The sequence below is a fragment of the Saccostrea echinata genome, unplaced genomic scaffold (genome assembly GCF_033153115.1).
Source record: "Saccostrea echinata isolate AGI-Se365-2 ecotype Australia unplaced genomic scaffold, CSIRO_AGI_Sech_v1 ptg000056l, whole genome shotgun sequence".
In the NCBI taxonomy this organism is placed as follows: domain Eukaryota; kingdom Metazoa; phylum Mollusca; class Bivalvia; order Ostreida; family Ostreidae; genus Saccostrea; species Saccostrea echinata.
This window is the reverse complement of record NW_026889805.1, coordinates 12,875,474-12,892,935: the sequence shown is the minus strand read 5'-3', so window position 1 is coordinate 12,892,935 and position 17,462 is coordinate 12,875,474. Positions and strand designations below refer to the sequence as shown.

General features: G+C 33.3%; 2 protein-coding genes across 2 annotated transcripts in view; one reads left to right on the top strand and one right to left on the bottom strand.

Moving 5' to 3' along the window:
* LOC133173236 (sushi, von Willebrand factor type A, EGF and pentraxin domain-containing protein 1-like) overlaps positions 1 to 17,462 on the bottom strand; it is a 37,827-nt gene that overhangs the window by 8,767 nt on the left and 11,598 nt on the right. Inside the window, exons 7-20 of the mRNA XM_061308211.1 lie at positions 14,903 to 15,118; positions 14,343 to 14,524; positions 13,859 to 14,135; positions 13,413 to 13,574; positions 13,141 to 13,302; positions 12,566 to 12,758; positions 12,349 to 12,479; positions 11,988 to 12,161; positions 11,537 to 11,767; positions 11,248 to 11,418; positions 10,570 to 10,776; positions 9,360 to 9,635; positions 9,039 to 9,221; positions 8,388 to 8,543 (exon numbers count right to left, since the gene is read on the bottom strand). Of these exons, the coding sequence (XP_061164195.1) occupies positions 9,160 to 9,221; positions 9,360 to 9,635; positions 10,570 to 10,776; positions 11,248 to 11,418; positions 11,537 to 11,767; positions 11,988 to 12,161; positions 12,349 to 12,479; positions 12,566 to 12,758; positions 13,141 to 13,302; positions 13,413 to 13,574; positions 13,859 to 14,135; positions 14,343 to 14,524; positions 14,903 to 15,118 (2,444 nt within the window). The 3' untranslated portion in view covers positions 8,388 to 8,543; positions 9,039 to 9,159. The remainder of the gene's footprint in view (positions 1 to 8,387; positions 8,544 to 9,038; positions 9,222 to 9,359; positions 9,636 to 10,569; positions 10,777 to 11,247; positions 11,419 to 11,536; positions 11,768 to 11,987; positions 12,162 to 12,348; positions 12,480 to 12,565; positions 12,759 to 13,140; positions 13,303 to 13,412; positions 13,575 to 13,858; positions 14,136 to 14,342; positions 14,525 to 14,902; positions 15,119 to 17,462) is intronic.
* On the top strand, positions 595 to 5,454 carry LOC133173242 (uncharacterized). Its single transcript, XM_061308220.1, has 6 exons — positions 595 to 1,043; positions 1,272 to 1,657; positions 1,940 to 2,181; positions 2,517 to 2,820; positions 2,940 to 3,073; positions 3,190 to 5,454. The coding sequence occupies exons 1-6, from the start codon at positions 617 to 619 to the stop codon at positions 3,785 to 3,787; spliced, it is 2,091 nt and encodes a 696-aa protein (XP_061164204.1). The 5' UTR covers positions 595 to 616; the 3' UTR covers positions 3,788 to 5,454.

Genomic DNA, 17,462 nt, shown 5'->3' with positions numbered 1-17,462 from the left:
ATTAAATGAATAAAGTTCATGATACTCATGATGTCATCACTATCAAATGATAATTTCAGTGAATTATTAAACATATTTATTTAGATAGCTTTATATTTATATCTGCATGCAGAAAAAAATTAACTTCATTATATAAATCTGTGAGAGACTAACTGAAAAAAAAAAAAAATTGACTGTTTGTCCAAACTATAATACAGAAAAGATGGGTTAACCTGGGACAGCCATTTGTTTCTGAGGGATGGTGTGGCTGGCTGATTTTATAATAAATACTCTGTCCTCCTAGATGTTAAAAAAAATAAATAAAATAAAATAAAATAATCTGTCCTTGCCTCAGGTGTTAGCTATTGGCATCCCTCCCAAAAGCATTTTTCCCTATTGTTACTTTGTTTGTTTTATTGATAGACTTTTTGTTCTATGGAGAAAAAAAATAAATAATCTTTCTCCAATTATCCTGAAAGTTAATAATCTGTCCTTCACTGGCAATTGAAAACAAATATATAGTTGTAATATTTGCCTGATCAATAAAAATTGCCAGCCCTTAATCCAATCCCCCCGGATCAAATGGTTGAATTGCCTTGTTGAAAGTGAATGCACATGTGATTTTTTTTTTAGGAATATGCCAGGTTGTGGGCCAAAAAATTATCCTTGCATACTTTGCAACAAAAGGACAAAGCCTGGTGAAAGACGGCCTGTGAATAAAAGCACAAGAAAGATTTTAAGAAGAAACTTTATGACTGAGTGTAGAGATGGAGGTGTTTTATGCAGAAAATGTAGGAACAAATGTGATGCATTAAAAGAAACACCACATCAGGCAGAGAAATCATATGGACCATCCTGCACAGCTCGGCCCATACATAGCCCTGTTGGAAAAAGTACTGTAGGAAGTATCAAGAGTCCACCTTCTGTGACTTTATCTTTACTAAGCACAGTAAACAGCCATGCTTACTGTGTTTTGTGTAGGAGACCTGGTCCCAAGCTAGTTGTGGTTTCCACACAGGCAAGGTTTAGCTTTTTCCTGGAACAGAACATTCTAATACCTGCAGGTATGAATGGTTTTCTTAACATATTAATTATTTATATCATATTAAGGTGTAGAAGCCATAAGATATTATTAGCTCAACTGACCTGAAAGTCTGCAAATTTTTTCTGTCAATGCTTAGTAAAATAATCATGCATCTTGTCAAAAAGACTTTATATCTGTTTGTACCAGGCATGCATAATTCAGTGTATATACTGTGATATTAATAGAGGTATAAACATCTTTTTAACAGGTTCTCGTTGTTGTCCAGCACATATATTGAATGATGTCATAATCACAAAGACTATAGAGAACCCAATACCACCAAAGGACACAAGTTTTGTTAACAGAACTACTATTATGGAGCTTGTTGAGCAACTACGACAAGAATCATTAAGAAGAGGATCAAAGAGATTAGACTTTGATGACCCCTCGTCATTATCAGAAAGAGAGTATTTTACTCTCACTGGACTGAAGAAAAGTGAATTCGATGATTTGTTATCATATGTTGAAGCTGGAGACATAAGGCCATCAAAGTCAAGGAGTGTTAGAACCTGTTTAGCAATCTTTCTGACCAAAATGAGGACAGCTATGGATAACAATATGCTGGGAGTTTTGTTCAACATGACTAAACCACAGGTTGGAGAGAATTAAAAATAGTGAAAATTACATTTTAATTAGTTAATAAATATAAGTTGAAGTATGAGATATAATTTAGATTTATTCAGATTCTACATTAAATTATTTGTATCTGTTTAGAGATACAAGTGAAATACCAACAATGTTCAACTGCAGAACTTTCATTATTTAATGGGCACATTTAATTGTGATGATTTAATTAACTTTATTTGAAGATGAAAAAACTTCGATCTTGATAAAAAGAAATGTGATATGAAGCTAACTTAATCATTTTTGTTTTAGATTAGACGAGCTGTATCCACCATGAGACAAGCAATTAGTATCAACTTTGTCCCAAATCACCTTGGTTTCAACCATATTAACAGGGATACTGTTATCCATGAACATACCAGACCCCTTGCCAAAGAACTGTTCTCTCCAACCCTCAACCAGGCCATATTAGTGCTGGATGGAACATATATATATGTTCAGAAGAGTTCACAGTTTTCCTTTCAAAGGCGGTCATACAGCATGCAAAAACAAAGGTAAGAAATATTAAACATATTATTAAATATGAATTTTTACTTTTGGGGGCATATTTTTGACTTCTTGACCTTGGGGTTTTATTTGAGCATTTACCAGGTAGTTTAACTTTGGCCATGCATGAGTTAGCTGTCATACAGGGGCATCAGCAAAGTAATAAACTGATTTATAATTTTATCATAGTATAATTTTTGCAAACTGGGTTTCATGGAAAGAATTTGCAACTATTTAAACATGTTAAAGATTATATAAAATGTAATGTAAGTCATAGTTGTAAAATGAAAATTTTATAAGCTATAATTTCGTAATTACTAAGTGCATGACTATTTATTAACAGGCATCTACTGAAACCAATGATGATTGTTACAACCACAGGATACATTGTAGCTGCCATTGGACCATATTTAGCTGATGGGAAGAATTCAGATGCAAACATTTTAAAGCACATCATTGGTTCAGACACTCAAGAAATTAAGACTTGGCTTCAAGAGGATGATATCATGATAGTGGATAGGGGCTTTAGAGATTCTGCTGGAGTGCTGGAAAATCTTGGCATTCATATGGAGATGCCGTCCTTTTTACAAAAAGGCCAGAGACAACACTCCACAGAGGATGCCAATAGTTCTCGTTTAATTACAAAGGTATGCATGCATGTACCATGCACTCAGTAAATGAATGTTGATTGATTATAGACATGTAAGTAAGATATGCACACATGTATTGGTATATTAACAGAGATTATGAATTTTTCGTATAACAGATTAGGTGGGTTGTGGAATCTGTAAATGCTAGAATTAAGACGTGGCGCTACTTGGCAAGACAGCTTCCAAATTCTCAGATCCCACATGTTGGCGAATACGTGCGAATTATTAGTGCAATCTGCAACAAATACAGGTACACTTAATAGGTTTAATTAGAAAACTTTAAAACAGCCTGAACATATTTAAATTCTTATTATGAAGATTTCAATTTAGAATACATTGTAATTGAGCTTAAAAAAATTGTTTTAGGCCCCCTCTCAGCAGTGGTGATGAAGAGAGTGATTTACAGATGGCAGCCAAGATGCGATACCTCTCTACCCAGACAAATCTGCTACAGATGGAGGTAGAATCAGAAAATCTCTTTAAAAAACGGTACATTTGGAGGAAGATCGATGATGAAAATATCACCTTAAATGACTTTCCTAAGTATACAGAGGAAGAAATTCGAGAATTGACTCTTGGTGTGTATCAAATTAAATTGGCAAAGTCTTACACCCAGGAACATGTGAACCAGGATGGATATGAGATTTGGATTGACAAGCACAAACCAGGCCTCCTTGCTGCCAAGATCCAGAGTAGACATATCTCAAGCAAATGCTACCTGTGCTGGATTAGGTTTGAGGATGGTGTCGTGACCTCTTGGTATTGCCGTTGTAAATCAGGAGCAAGAGTAGTTGGAACCTGTGCACACGTTGCTAGTGTTATTTGGTACTTGTCCTTTGCTAGATATTCTAACGTGATCAACCTTGAATTAGGCAAGAACTGGTTAGACAATGTATGTGATGCAGCGGACATTCCGGAGGTAGTTGATGAAAGTGACAGTGAAACTGAAGCCACTGAGGAATGAAGGCAATTTAACTTGTTGATTGTGTATTTCAAGTTTTGTATTGTTCATTTAGGTTGACAGGTTATTGGAATTCATTTTTTCTTTTGTCTGTTTGGAAATGTTCATGTATAACTTTTTTAAAAATAATTCCTTGTATAATTTTTTTATGTGAGTGTAATGTCGGATGCGGAAATGGGCCGCTCCACATGTACATTTTTACGTTATCAATTTTCTTGTTTAATATTTTAGTGTGAGTGTAATGTCGGATGCGGAAATGGGCCGCTCCACATGTACATTTTTACTTTATCAATTTTCAAGTATAATTTTCTGTGTGATTGTAATGTCGGATGCGGAAATGGGCCGCTCCACATGTACATTTTTACTTTATCAAATTTCTTGTATATTTTTTTTTGTGTGAGTGTAATGTCGGATGCGGAAATGGGCCGCTCCACATGTACATTTTTACTTTATCAATTTTCATGTATAATTTTCTGTGTGAGTGTAATGTCGGATGCGGAAATGGGCCGCTCCACATGTACATTTTTACTTTATCAAATTTCTTGTATATTTTTTTTTTGTGTGAGTGTAATTTCGGATGCGGAAATGGGCCGCTCCACATGTACATTTTTACTTTATCAATTTTCATGTATAATTTTCTGTGTGAGTGTAATGTCGGATGCGGAAATGGGCCGCTCCACATGTACATTTTTACTTTATCAATTTTCATGTATAATTTTCTGTGTGAGTGTAATGTCGGATGCGGAAATGGGCCGCTCCACATGTACATTTTTACTTTATCAATTTTCATGTATAATTTTCTGTGTGAGTGTACTGTCGGATGCGGAAATGGGCTGCTCCACATGTACATTTTTACTTTATCAATTTTCAAGTATAATTTTCTGTGTGAGTGTAATGTCGGATGCGGAATTGGGCCGCTCCACATGTAGATTTTCTTTTTTATCAATTTCAATGTTTAATTTTCTGTGTGAGTGTAATGTCGGATGCGGTAATGGGCCGCTCCAAAGGTAGAATTTAATTTTTTCAATCTTAATGTTTAATTTTTCTGTGTGAGTGTAGTGTCGGATGCGGAAATTGGCCGCTCCACAGGTAGATTTTCATTTTTATCAATTTTCATGTATAATTTTCTGTGTGAGTGTAATGTCGGATGCGGTAATGGGCGGCTCCACAGGTAGATTTTCATTTTTTCAATTTTTATGTATAATTTTCTGTGTGAGTGTTATGTCAGGTGCGGTAATGGACCACTCCACATGTAGATTTTCTGTATGAGTGTAATGTCAGATGTGGTAATGGGCCGCTCCACAGGTAGATTTTCATTTTTTCAATTTTCATGTAAAATTTTCTGTGCTAGTGTTATGTTGGGTGCGGTAATGGACCACTCCTCATGTACATTTTGATGAAGTTTGATACGGAAGTAGCTTGCTACATGTGTAGATTTTTCTTTCAATTCTGGTGCAATAATAGGCCACTCCACTTGTAGTAAATTTTTCTTTGGAAAATAGAATGTGAGTGTTCTGTCGGATGTAGAAATCGGCAACTCTACATGTAATCTTCTTTTTTCTGTTTTGTTTGTTACATGTATATATTAACATTAATGTTATGTAATTATTTTAAATTTTTTATGATGATCTTGATAAATATATTCCTCAAAGCCAAAAATACAAAGTCTTATTGCAAAGTGTATCTGTGTTTGTTGTTTTTATTTTTGAACTCACAATCATGGAACATGTTTTATTTTTTAAAGTGATGATTTTCTTATACAGCTGCTAATTGGAACAATTTGAGACTTTTACCTTTCATATCAGAAAAACGTAAAAAGAATTCATCCCATATTTCACAAAGTTTTAAAAGGAAAAAGTATTGTACAGTTCCAATTCTGAATTCCCCATTAGACAAATAAAATTATATTTTATCACTACAGTTATTTGAGTTTACATCAGCAGTTTTGTATGGCTTTGCACATTCTCTGTTGGTAAGTTAGGAATATGATTTTATTTTATTCTTTTTTAGTTGACACTTTTGTCAGTGGTCCAAATTCAAAATCCAATTTGCAAGGTCATCATAAACTAAAAGAAAATGCTAATGAAGACATGTCACCTATTGCCTGACTCTGACCCAAAAATATGTTATTTAGATCCACTCTACTGTATGTATGAGTTTTGACCAAATAAAAAAGTTAACTCCCCCCTTCCTTCCTTTCTCAGCGCAATAGCGACGTAGTATATGTTTTTTACTTTAAATAAAACCTTAGAGTAACTCAGAATTTTAGGGTTCTGCAGTCAAGACCCAAAAAGATTTTATTGAATGTTTCATATACATTGTATGTTCAAAATATGCAGATGAACTTTTCTGTATATTTCTTAGATTGCAGGTATGTACATATAGTATCGTTTTTGAAAGGGGAGGGGGGGGGGGGGAGCAAACTCGAAAAATCCTATTTCCTTGGGGGATTCTTCCACAATCAATTTTTTTCATACATTACCACATAACCCTGACTTTGACTAAGCTGCAACAAAAAGTTACGGAGGGGGGAGGCAACTAGCCCTTCAATAAACATTTTCAAGAGTGAAATATATAAAATTGTTTGAAAAAAAGGAGCCCCCCCCCCCCCCCACTTTGTGCCTGAGTTGTCATTAATATTAAATAATGCTGAAATAATTTCTTTATTTTTAATTTTGCTGCCCATTATTCTCTTTTGCATGAAGAATTTAATATTGTTTTAAATTGTAATAATTAATCTCAAAAAGGGCGATTTTCGGCATTATAACAGAATAAACTTAAGTGCAAATAGGTCAAAATTAATGTTTAAGTAAGCTATCTTTCTTTGTTTACTCTTCTTTTTTGTTACCAAAACTTCATTTCAAGGATCTTTCAGCAATCTCAATCTAATTTTTTTTAACATTACTGAAAAAATAAAATTAATTTATTTGTGGAGAAAAACAAACCACACATTATGCAAACAATTTGACTACATTATGATATTCAGATATACATGTATCGACACTTTGGAGGCCATTCTTTTTTTAAAACGTTCTTTTTTGTGCAATATATTATCTTTGAAGTGAATAAACTATGCAGAGTAAACATTTTAATATCATATCTGTTACTTATAATATACATTGATACATTAAAGTTGTTCTTAAAATGATCTAAATTGACGGCAATAATGACGTCATAGTGCTCAAAGCGGTTAAATGCAATAAAATACATTCCATCTTCAGAGGGTCAGTGCAACGTAACAATAAAAGATAGATGAAAATTTTTAATATATTAATAAAGTGTACATCCTCAAGACATATCTATATAATTATTTTAAATTTTCAAAGAAAGGCCGATTTTCACTACTAACGTACCTGGCTCTTTAAGAAAACTCTGTCTATTTTTTTTTTGTTTACATGTGTATAAAAAGGCGATTTTAATCTTAGTACCCTAACTGGCTCCCAGAATGTTTATTGCACATCTACAGGACCAGAGAACTTTAAATAAAACATACCACAGGGTCTGCCTCATCTGTTTCATATTTAGATGTTTTACTGACTATACACGATAAAGGATAATGAACAACTAAATTGTATGACAAACGAGATGACTTTAGCTTTTCCATTGCCAACCTTCCTTATCTATGTAGCAATATTGCACTATCACCAGCTTATGGTGTTTATGTCTCCCAAATTATTCGCTACTCAAGAGCTTGCTCTGAGTACGATCAATTTTTAAAGCAAGGCAAGCTACTCACTGATAAGTTAATGTTACAGGGATTTCAGTAACCTCGTTTAAAGTCAGCAATCGTAAATTATATGGTCGTTATATTAACCTTGTTAACAAATACAACATATCATTGGGTCGTATTTTGGCTGACTTGTTTCATACTATTTGTTAGGCCTTTGTTTTTGTACTGAATTGACTACGAATAGTTTCGTCTACCTGATCAATACATAGGGTTCCTGGCTGGTGTGGCCGGTCAACAGGGGATGCTTACTCCTCCTAGGCACCTGATCCCACCTCTGGAATTTCAGAGGTCCGTGTTTTATGCTCTCTTTTCATATTTGGAGTGTTTATGGAGTTTTTGAGATCGATCACTTTCGTTATCTTTACCTTTCACAATGTTAAAATTCTTAAAACATGACTTTGAAGAGGAAAGTTGTTTTCAATTGGTTTCAATTGATTTTTCGGATGAAAATGACAATCCAAAAAATTATTGTTCATATACAGGACAATACAAGTCATTTTGCAAAAGATGAAATGGGAGCTACGTAAAATGTAAGTTCTTATAATAAAGTTCCTTTTCATATATGGTTGTTTTCAACCCCCAGAATTAAATGAAAGATGAATTTGTTATTAAATCCTTTTTCGTTAAAAAAAAAGAAAAAAAAATTAGGCCCAAATTTGAGCTTAGGAAAAAATTGGAAGATTTGGAAACTTATTCTACATCTACAGGACACAATCAATCATATTCTAATATTAACTCATTTTGTTTTTTGCTTGTAAATAAATGAGTTTAAGGATAAAGATAGTGTGACTGAAAGAATCAACAATATAACAAAACTTTCCTTCTGTGGGTATAATAATTTTGATGCAATTTTTAAATTTTTGATTAGCCCACCTGAACAGCTGCCCAGTTCCCTTGATGCTCGCCCGGGCGTTGTTGTACCAAGTGGGCATTCCTTACAATCAGTCTGTCCAAGTTCATCCTGATAAAACCCATAGTCGCATTTTCTACATTCTCCATTGATGAAAAAACTCCCCACTCCACATGGTACTACAATCAGGGAATATGAATTGGAAAGACCCCTCAACATTTATAAAATTTAAAATTCTTTTTTAAAAAAATGTTGTACCGTTTAAAAACCGTAGCATTTGTTGTACAGTTTATTTACCGCTGTGTTTGATTATTTACTTCAGTTTTGTTGAACAGTTTTCTGACCGCAGTTTTTATTGTACATTTTACTAACCGTCGTGTTTGTTGTACATTTTATTTACCGCAGTGTTTGTTGTACAGTTGACTTACTTCAGTTTTGTTGTACAGTTGACTTACTTCAGTTTTGTTGTACAGTTTTCTGACCGCAGTGTTTGTTGTACTGTTACTTATTGCAGAGTTTGTTGTACATTTTTCTGACCGCAGTGTTTTTTGTACAGGTACTTACTGCAGTGTTTGCTGTACAGTTTACTTACTTCAATTTTGCTGTACAGTTTTCTGACAACAGTCTTTGTTGTACAGTTACTTACCGTAGTGTTTGCTGTTAAGTTTACTTACCGCAGTGTACACCGGAGCTGATGTATCCTATATCACACTTAATTTCCCCCCTGGCTGATGTATGATTTAGATTTATCATGTACATTTCAGCGCTTATGTTAAGAGCAAGTTTGTCTATTGATTACAATTCTTTGAAACTTGCAATAGCATTCACTATTTCATTAGCGCACACTTCGGAGCCATCTGATAAAAGAAAAAAAATATGGTTCTATATTACAGACTTAGTTAACTCTTGCGAACTTATTTATTTTATTTTATTTCATTTTCAAAACGCTGTATCTAATATGAGTTTGCATTGACAATCTTTGACATATGACATACGATCTACTGAGGAGCATGTGAACTGGATTTTAAACCCAGCAGTCATTTTTGTCTCTGCGACTTCTCTTTTCTTCCGTGTAGCCTCCTCTTTGCAGTTCAAGACAATGACGTCACTAATTGTGCATATATTGTTGTGATTGCAGGAAATTTCTCCAAGAAAGGCACTGACTACCTCTTTTATTTCAGTGCTGATATGCAGATAGTTTTTGTTGTCACATATTAAGTCTTCGTAATATGCAATAAAATTAGCTGACAATTCCTTACTTTCCTTCGTCGCTGTCAAAAATAACATTCGATATATATTTATCCTGTTTGCTAAAATCGATCATAAAAAGTACATTACATTAAATTTTGAATTTTTCTAGATTCTGACTTGATCAAAAATTTTAAAAATATCGTATTATATGCAGTTCCATCATATTGTTTTAATTCTACGAGTCTTTGTAAGACTTTGTTGGGAAAATAAACTTAAACTTAGAAAGAGCAAACAACATTTCCTTTTTTACCATATCCAAACTATCATCAAGGACTGGCTAAAAATACAGAAATGTATCTAGGTGCTTAAAGAATTTCAAGAGTGAATTACTGCGATTTTTTTTATTAAATAAAAGTGATATTCTCTCACAATGTGAAAAGATACCAAAGTAATATTCTCTCACAGTGTTAAAGGATATCAAAGTAAGTAAAAATAATTTATGGCCTGTAATAAGATAGATATAGTAACTAAACCATCTTCATAGAGACTAAACCCGCCAATTTCTTTCCAAATATGTTGCTAAAATCCATTTTACAGTGTCTCAAATCTCACAACTGCTAAGCTATGACGTCTCAAATGCTCAATTATGACTTCACAGCCTATGTCACTGTGTTGAGAAAAGACAGGGGCAAAGGGAAAATAAAAAAAATGTAATAAACAGAAAATTCAATGTTTTGTAGTTGGATATGGAATTTATTTCACTCGTGAGACAGGTGCTTTGCAATCGTGAAAATTTATATTTATATATAAAATCCTGTCCCACTCGTGAAACAAATTCCATATCCAACTACGAAACAGCGAATATCCCCTATTTATGCGGCAAATATTTGTTAGCCTGTAAATTATGCAAAAAATAAAATAATAAAATAAAATGAAGGTAACTTTTTAAATATGCTTACAAAACATAAATCAAATAATGTATTGTCTCAATATCTTTGTACTCTATAAACTTACGGTTGCATGTTGGAAGGTAACCGTTTGGATTATCTTCTGTCTTAAAGTCCCACAAAAAGAATGTGCTAGGTCCACACTCATAAAACGGCTTAACACCTTCATCAAAAGCATATCCACGATCACAGCTAACGGTACAATTAAATCCAGTGTCTGGTGTCCCGCTGCAGTTTAAGGAACCGTTCACGGGTGCTTCCAAAATTGTACAAACTGAAAAAAATGTCCCTCAGTTCTCATAATTTATAACTTAAACTTGTACGTAGTGCATCAAATTTTATTGACCAAGAGCTATGTTTTGTATATTTTCTATAACAAACATCAGTTCAAAACGTCATCCTTCCGAAGTTCCTTCCCACTGTATTGCAGAAAGGGTATCATAAAATTCCAATGCTATTGATTTTTTTGGAGAAACTGGGGTACGTGTAGGCAACGCATTCAATAAAGAATTTCTGTACATGTACGTGTATATTTTTAAGTAAAAACAAAAACGAAACGAATGATATAAATGACAGAAACCATAACGAGATCAAAACGTTTTTTTTAAAGTCATTAAAGTCATTATCCATTGTTATTAAAATTTAGGAATTGAAGAAAGCCATTGTTGAACCCTTTCCTATTGATTTATAAAATCTATTGTAGGTCAATTTGAAGATAGCGAATCTTCATATAGTTATAAATCACCTGGACATGTTTGGACAAAACATTCTGCAAATTCAGTGTCGTTGCCGGCACACGGTTTTCCTCCATTATATGGGGCGGGGTTGTTGCAGTATCTCTGACGAGATTTTCTTCCATTGTCACAGGTTTCCGAACATTGTGACCACTCATCCCAGCTACCCCAGTTACCATTTACTATAAAATTGAATCTTGAACGTCGAACTTCTATGACAACAACAACAACAAATGCAGAAATTGCCTTATCCCAAAACTGGATAATTTATAAAAAGTGTGTCGCAATGATAAAACTCACAATAAAGAGATTCACAGAATCTTCCTTTGTAGTTTGGTGGACATATACATGTGTATCCATTGACCCCGTCCACACATGTGCTGTTATTTTGACAGATACTGGTCAGGCACTCGTTTATATTCTCTTCACAACGCTCCCCCCTGTAACCCGGGCTACACTCACAGGTAAACCCACCAAGCTTGTTAATACACGTATTGTTCCCGCATGGATGCTCATCACATTCGTTTATATCTATGGATAAATTGCGACACTTTAGCAAATGTTTAAATGAAAATGGTTTAAGCAAACTATAAATATTTCTATTCAGCATCTTATAAAAGGAATATTTATTTAAAAATAAAAAGTAACTGTAAATTTTAGTTCTTGTGTAAATTTTTTGCTCAGTGTTCAATAAGAATACAAATTTTGTTTAATTTTTACTAATCAAATAGGACTTTTCAGCATCACTAACCGTCACACATGCTTGGTATCTGTATTGTACTCTCCTCTAGATAAGAAAGTTTCCATTCTTTCCAGGACAACACGTCCCCCTCATCGCTTATGATACAACGATTAAATTGGTTATCTACCTCTTCTTTGGTGTGGTTTGAGGACCAAATATTCAGTTGAGATACAATAAGTGGACCTATAATATATATATATATATATATATATATATATATATATATATATATATATATATATATATATATATATATATATATATATATATATATATATATATATATTCTCAATTTGGTTTGCCTTTTTTTTATAATGGCTATGTCAAATTACATTTCCATCAATACAAGTATACATAAAAGCCACTCTACCTGTTAACCTTAAACTGAATGAAGTGTTTTCATAAATGGAAGACACATTGAACGTCTCTATCTGTATTGAGAACACAATAAAGTTCCATTCTCCATCATCAATGGTAATGGATGAATTATCACTTGGTTCACTATGAAAACAAATGAATTTATCTGATTCGAATTTAATCATTTAGGTTTGCCCAAATCAAGTCTCAATTGGTTATACTTTACTCACTTTGTTTTAGGCTCTATCAATATTTCTTTAGACCAGATATCGCCATTCTGAAAGAACATTGATGGAGTTGATATCTTTTCAAAGCCGATAGGAAATCGGAGCCATGCACTGAGAATGACTGCGTCTTCTACACGAGTCATATCTATGTTAACAATAGCCTGTGATTCGGAAGAGCCGAGGAAAATGTCGAAATCTATAGTGAAAGGCAAAATCATATTAAGTTAACAGTGTGTAGTGGACATCCATCATCATAACTAAAATAAATAAATATATAAATAATAAACGTTACTAATAATATAAGTGGCAATAAAGATATAACCTGACTTTTTATATTTAAATTGATTTTAAGCAAACCCATTTTAAATAATATTCTGTTGCGAATTATTATATTCTTTTATATGCTAAAATAAGAGCAACAAAAATCTAAATAAAAAATAAATAAATGAATAAATAAATAAAAAATACACTGCATAAAGATCTAATATAGAATTATACACTTAAAATACATGTGATATTCATTACAAAATTAATCACTAAAACAAGAAAACAAACAGATTTGATTCCTTGACACTTACAGGTACAATCAGTGGCTTCACTGCTGCCCTGAACCAGTGTTGTTTGTGATGGGGGACAGGAGGTACAAACAGAGGTACCATACTCTTCTGCATAGGACCCAAGGGGACAAGGTGAACATGGTATCACCCCAGTCACAGACCAGTATCCCGGCGGACATGCATCTGTAGAATATCATAAATGGGTCTCAGCCTCAAAAATAACAATGGTTCAAATTCATAAATATGAATGTCCATTTTATTAACATAAATATTAATGTCCATTTTATAACTACCTAAGCATTCGTCTTTGGATTTGGCTCCTACTTGTGTCGTAGTGGTCCCTTCAGGACATTGATCACACGAGGGTTTTCCCGGAAATGACTGGTAGTGACCCTTATTACACTGCAGACAGGTCTGAAGGGTTACGCTATAGTGTGTACCTGCTGGACATTCCACTGTAGAAGAAACCAACTTTCAGATTAATCAATATATTTCAAAAGTGTATATTGTTCATTGAAAATTTAAAACAGTCCAATAACTAGCACTTCAAGTGAATAACTTTTACAAAAATATTTAAAATATAAAAATAATACGCGATTATAAAATATCGATTGCACAAGGAACATTCTAATACTAAGATGAAGGCTCTTGTAGCAAGATATATAACACTTTTTGTAACTAATTAATGTAATTTTTCCGGGAACTCAAAATTAAAATATGACAAAGTGTATATTCTCACAACAGGAAGCAGTTGTGTCCGAGGGGAATGTGTTATTCGGACACTCATATGAGACCTTCTCTGCAGAGAGATTCTTGGATGTCAAAGTCACGTTATTGTCTAATGTTATCACCAGACTTCCGTTTACACTCTTGTTTCTTAATGTTTCCATCATACTACTCTGAATGTTTACAAAATCCGGCGTTGTTTCGGATTCATCCGATTCTATGACAAAATCAGCAACAATTTCCATTTTCATATCTGCAGATCTCCTCCTGCCTGAATCACCACACGTTATCTGTCAAAAATTAATCATTGAGTTTCAAATCTAGAGTTTACAATCGTTCATTCATAAGTTTGAGTTTACAATCTAGAGTTTACAATCGTTCATTCATAAGTCTTCAAAAGACATCACTATAAAAAGTACAATACAACTCATATCATATTTTATTCAGAATTATATCATATACTTTAATTTTTAGCCTAATATTTAATTCATGATTACCGTGACACTTGCTATTCTGCACCGACTATTGTATTGCAGACAAGCGTCTGTGAGATTGGAAGAGGACAGGGAGTCGATGTAATTTTTTCGAATTATCTCCTGCACGACTGGATCCTTGCAGTTTCCATCATAATAAAATGATGAATACATCTTAAATTTCGCAGAAGTTACATTGTATGTCTCTGTAAATTTGAAAGTTAAAAAAATCTCTTAATCAGAATGTAGGCTAAATTATTTTTTCTATGCTAGAACTAACCAAAACTTTGATCCAAAAACACATTTTTAACAAAATTAAGTAGAAGGAGCATAATTAGTTTTTATTATCATTGAAATAGTAAAATTCACACAACAATGAGCTCTTGATGCAGTAAATAAAATCGATTCCCAACCCCAATATATTCGAAATTCATTTGTAACAAATTAATAATAAAATGTATTTTATGTTTTCATAAAACATCCCTCATCACCATCACTACATCCCGAAAACGAAACTCTTCTCTTTGTTTTGAATTAAGAGTGAGATATGTTTAAAGTTTTGCTTCTAAGGATTACAAACAAACTTGAACAATCTGGTATAGGAAGGGCGTTCTCTGGTACCCAACTTCCACGATCCTTTCCACTGTCTCCACAAACCAACATCTCATAGAAAGGGTATCCAGGCTTAAAGTCATACCCCTGCTGACACTGAACCTGGCAAAACTTTCCATCCAACCACGAATCACAGGCAACAGCACCATTTTGTGGTGCAGAAGGACTAACAGCACAACTTCTGTGAACTAACAAGAGTCAAAAGGCCTGAGTATTATACAACACTGTAAAGGATCCTTAGAAGTATAAATTAATAAAAGGTAGATGAAGCTATGTTTTTCAAAGGTTAACTTAGTTAACAGTAGTTAATTAAAGTATATACTTTGATTTTTCCATGAAACTTAAGAATATTTTTGAGATATGAGATTTCAAAGCTTAAAATCTCTTAAATCCACAACACATGATGAAAACATTAATTTTGAAATAATGTGTGAATATACAAATAATAGTTCCATATAATATAAAATGTACTTGTATGAACTGGAGAAGATAAAATATAACAATTTGAAATCAAAAGTAGAAAGCCTTTGATTTACTATAATAGTAAAACCTTTGAAATACTATAGTAAAAATTTGACATTAATAATAGTTAACTATAGGTGACTATAGTAATTTTTGTTAAGGAGATGCTCAGGAGCATAGCAGAAGATTTTCAAAGAAATAATTTGTTTGACTGTACAATAACACCGTTCGGGCCAAAAACCAGACGTCCTGACCCAGGGGCCAAGAAATTCATTATTTTAACTTGGAAGAAATCGTTCATCTTAACTATGCAATTTTATATTTATCTATGCAGAAAAATGTCTGCAGAACAGGATAATATTAATAAAAAAAACACATTCTTTTACAAATTATTCTATAGAAGTGCATATTAAATTCCTCCATAAATATAATATGTCATTACAAGTTGTCATTGTATATTGAATAGATTCAATATCCTCCTTAATAAAAGTTACATACGACAGATTTTAAAGCTAATTTTTTGAGATAGTAGCTACAGAAAGAATCCTATGATGTCTGTATTAAAGCCCCTATACAGAAGAATCATTTCTAATCTTAAAACACTCTCAAAAAATCCTTTTAGTACTTTATTTTTTAATGAGATTCCAAGTTGCAAAAATACCTTGTTGGCATTCTAGCATGTGCTCTTAAAAGACCATGCAGTTTTCCTTTTCTTAATTTTTCAAGAAAAAAGTTTTCTCTAAGAAAACATTATTGCTTTTGTTTTGTGATTCCATACACTCAATGTCTTCTATTAGTGAGTTTTCAAGTTCATCTTTCTTATTGTACGACAACATGAAATGCTAATTTCCCGTATTTACATTGGAAAAATTGATAGAAATAAATTGACATCAATACAAGAAAAACAGATATATTCATCATCAAGAGGTGTAATGTTTTGAAGATATTTCATTTTTAGCTCACCTGAGCCGAAGGCTCAAGTGAGCTTTTCTGATCAAAAAGTTTCCAGCGTCCGTCTGACGTCTGTAAACTTTTCACATATTCGACTTTTTCTCAAGAACCACTGGGTCAATTTCTACCAAACATGCCACAAAGCATCCTTGGGTAAAGGGGATTCAAGTTTGTTCACAGGAAATGCCGCGCCCTCTTAGCTTTATGGGGGAGATAATTAAGAATTCGTGAAAATTAGGTGGCATCTTTAATAAATTTTCTTCTCAAGAACCACTGGGCAAGAAAAGATGAAACTTATGTGAAAGCTTCATTACATATTCTAAATTCAAATTTGTTCATATCATAGCCCCCAGGGGAAGGACGGGGCCACAAGAGGGGGTCAAAGTTTTACATAGGAATATATAAGAAATGTTTTTAAAAATCAAGAACAGCTAAGCCATGATTAGTCATATCATTACACAAGTATTCTCAGGTAGTGCAGATTCAAGTTTGTTCCAACCATGAACCTGGGAGTGGGGCAGGACCCAACAGGGGGATCAAAGTTTACCAAAGGAATATATAGGAAATATCTTTAAAAAGCTTCTTTTCAAGAACAGCTAAGCCATTTTTAGACATATTAATACAGAAGTATCCTCAGGTAGTGTAGATTTAATTTTGTTCAAATCATGACCCCTGAGGGTAGGGTCGGGCCACAACAGTTGGACAAGGTTTACATATGAATATATAGCTGTAATGGTTAAGGGGCATTTGAGTAAAACGCATTGAAGACTTCAAATAGTGGAATGACCTGACAACCTTTGGAATGGATCAGCCTAAGGGTATATAAGGCAAAGTTTTGGGAAAGCCAGGCATTCAGAAGGTAGCTGAAGAATTTGTATGATGAATCGGCAATAAAGAAGTTAAGGCATTCCATCCCAATAGCAAGGGATTCAATTGAAATTGAATACATAACAGATGTGTGGGTGTTGAATACTCAGTATATTTAGACATAATTCCCATTTATTACTATTAGCATGTAAGGGTGGATGTGTCCTAATTTAAGACCTTGAATTTTGGTAAGAGTTATCTCCCTCTGTTTTTAATTAATAAAAAAATCAATTTTGAAAATCATACCTGGTA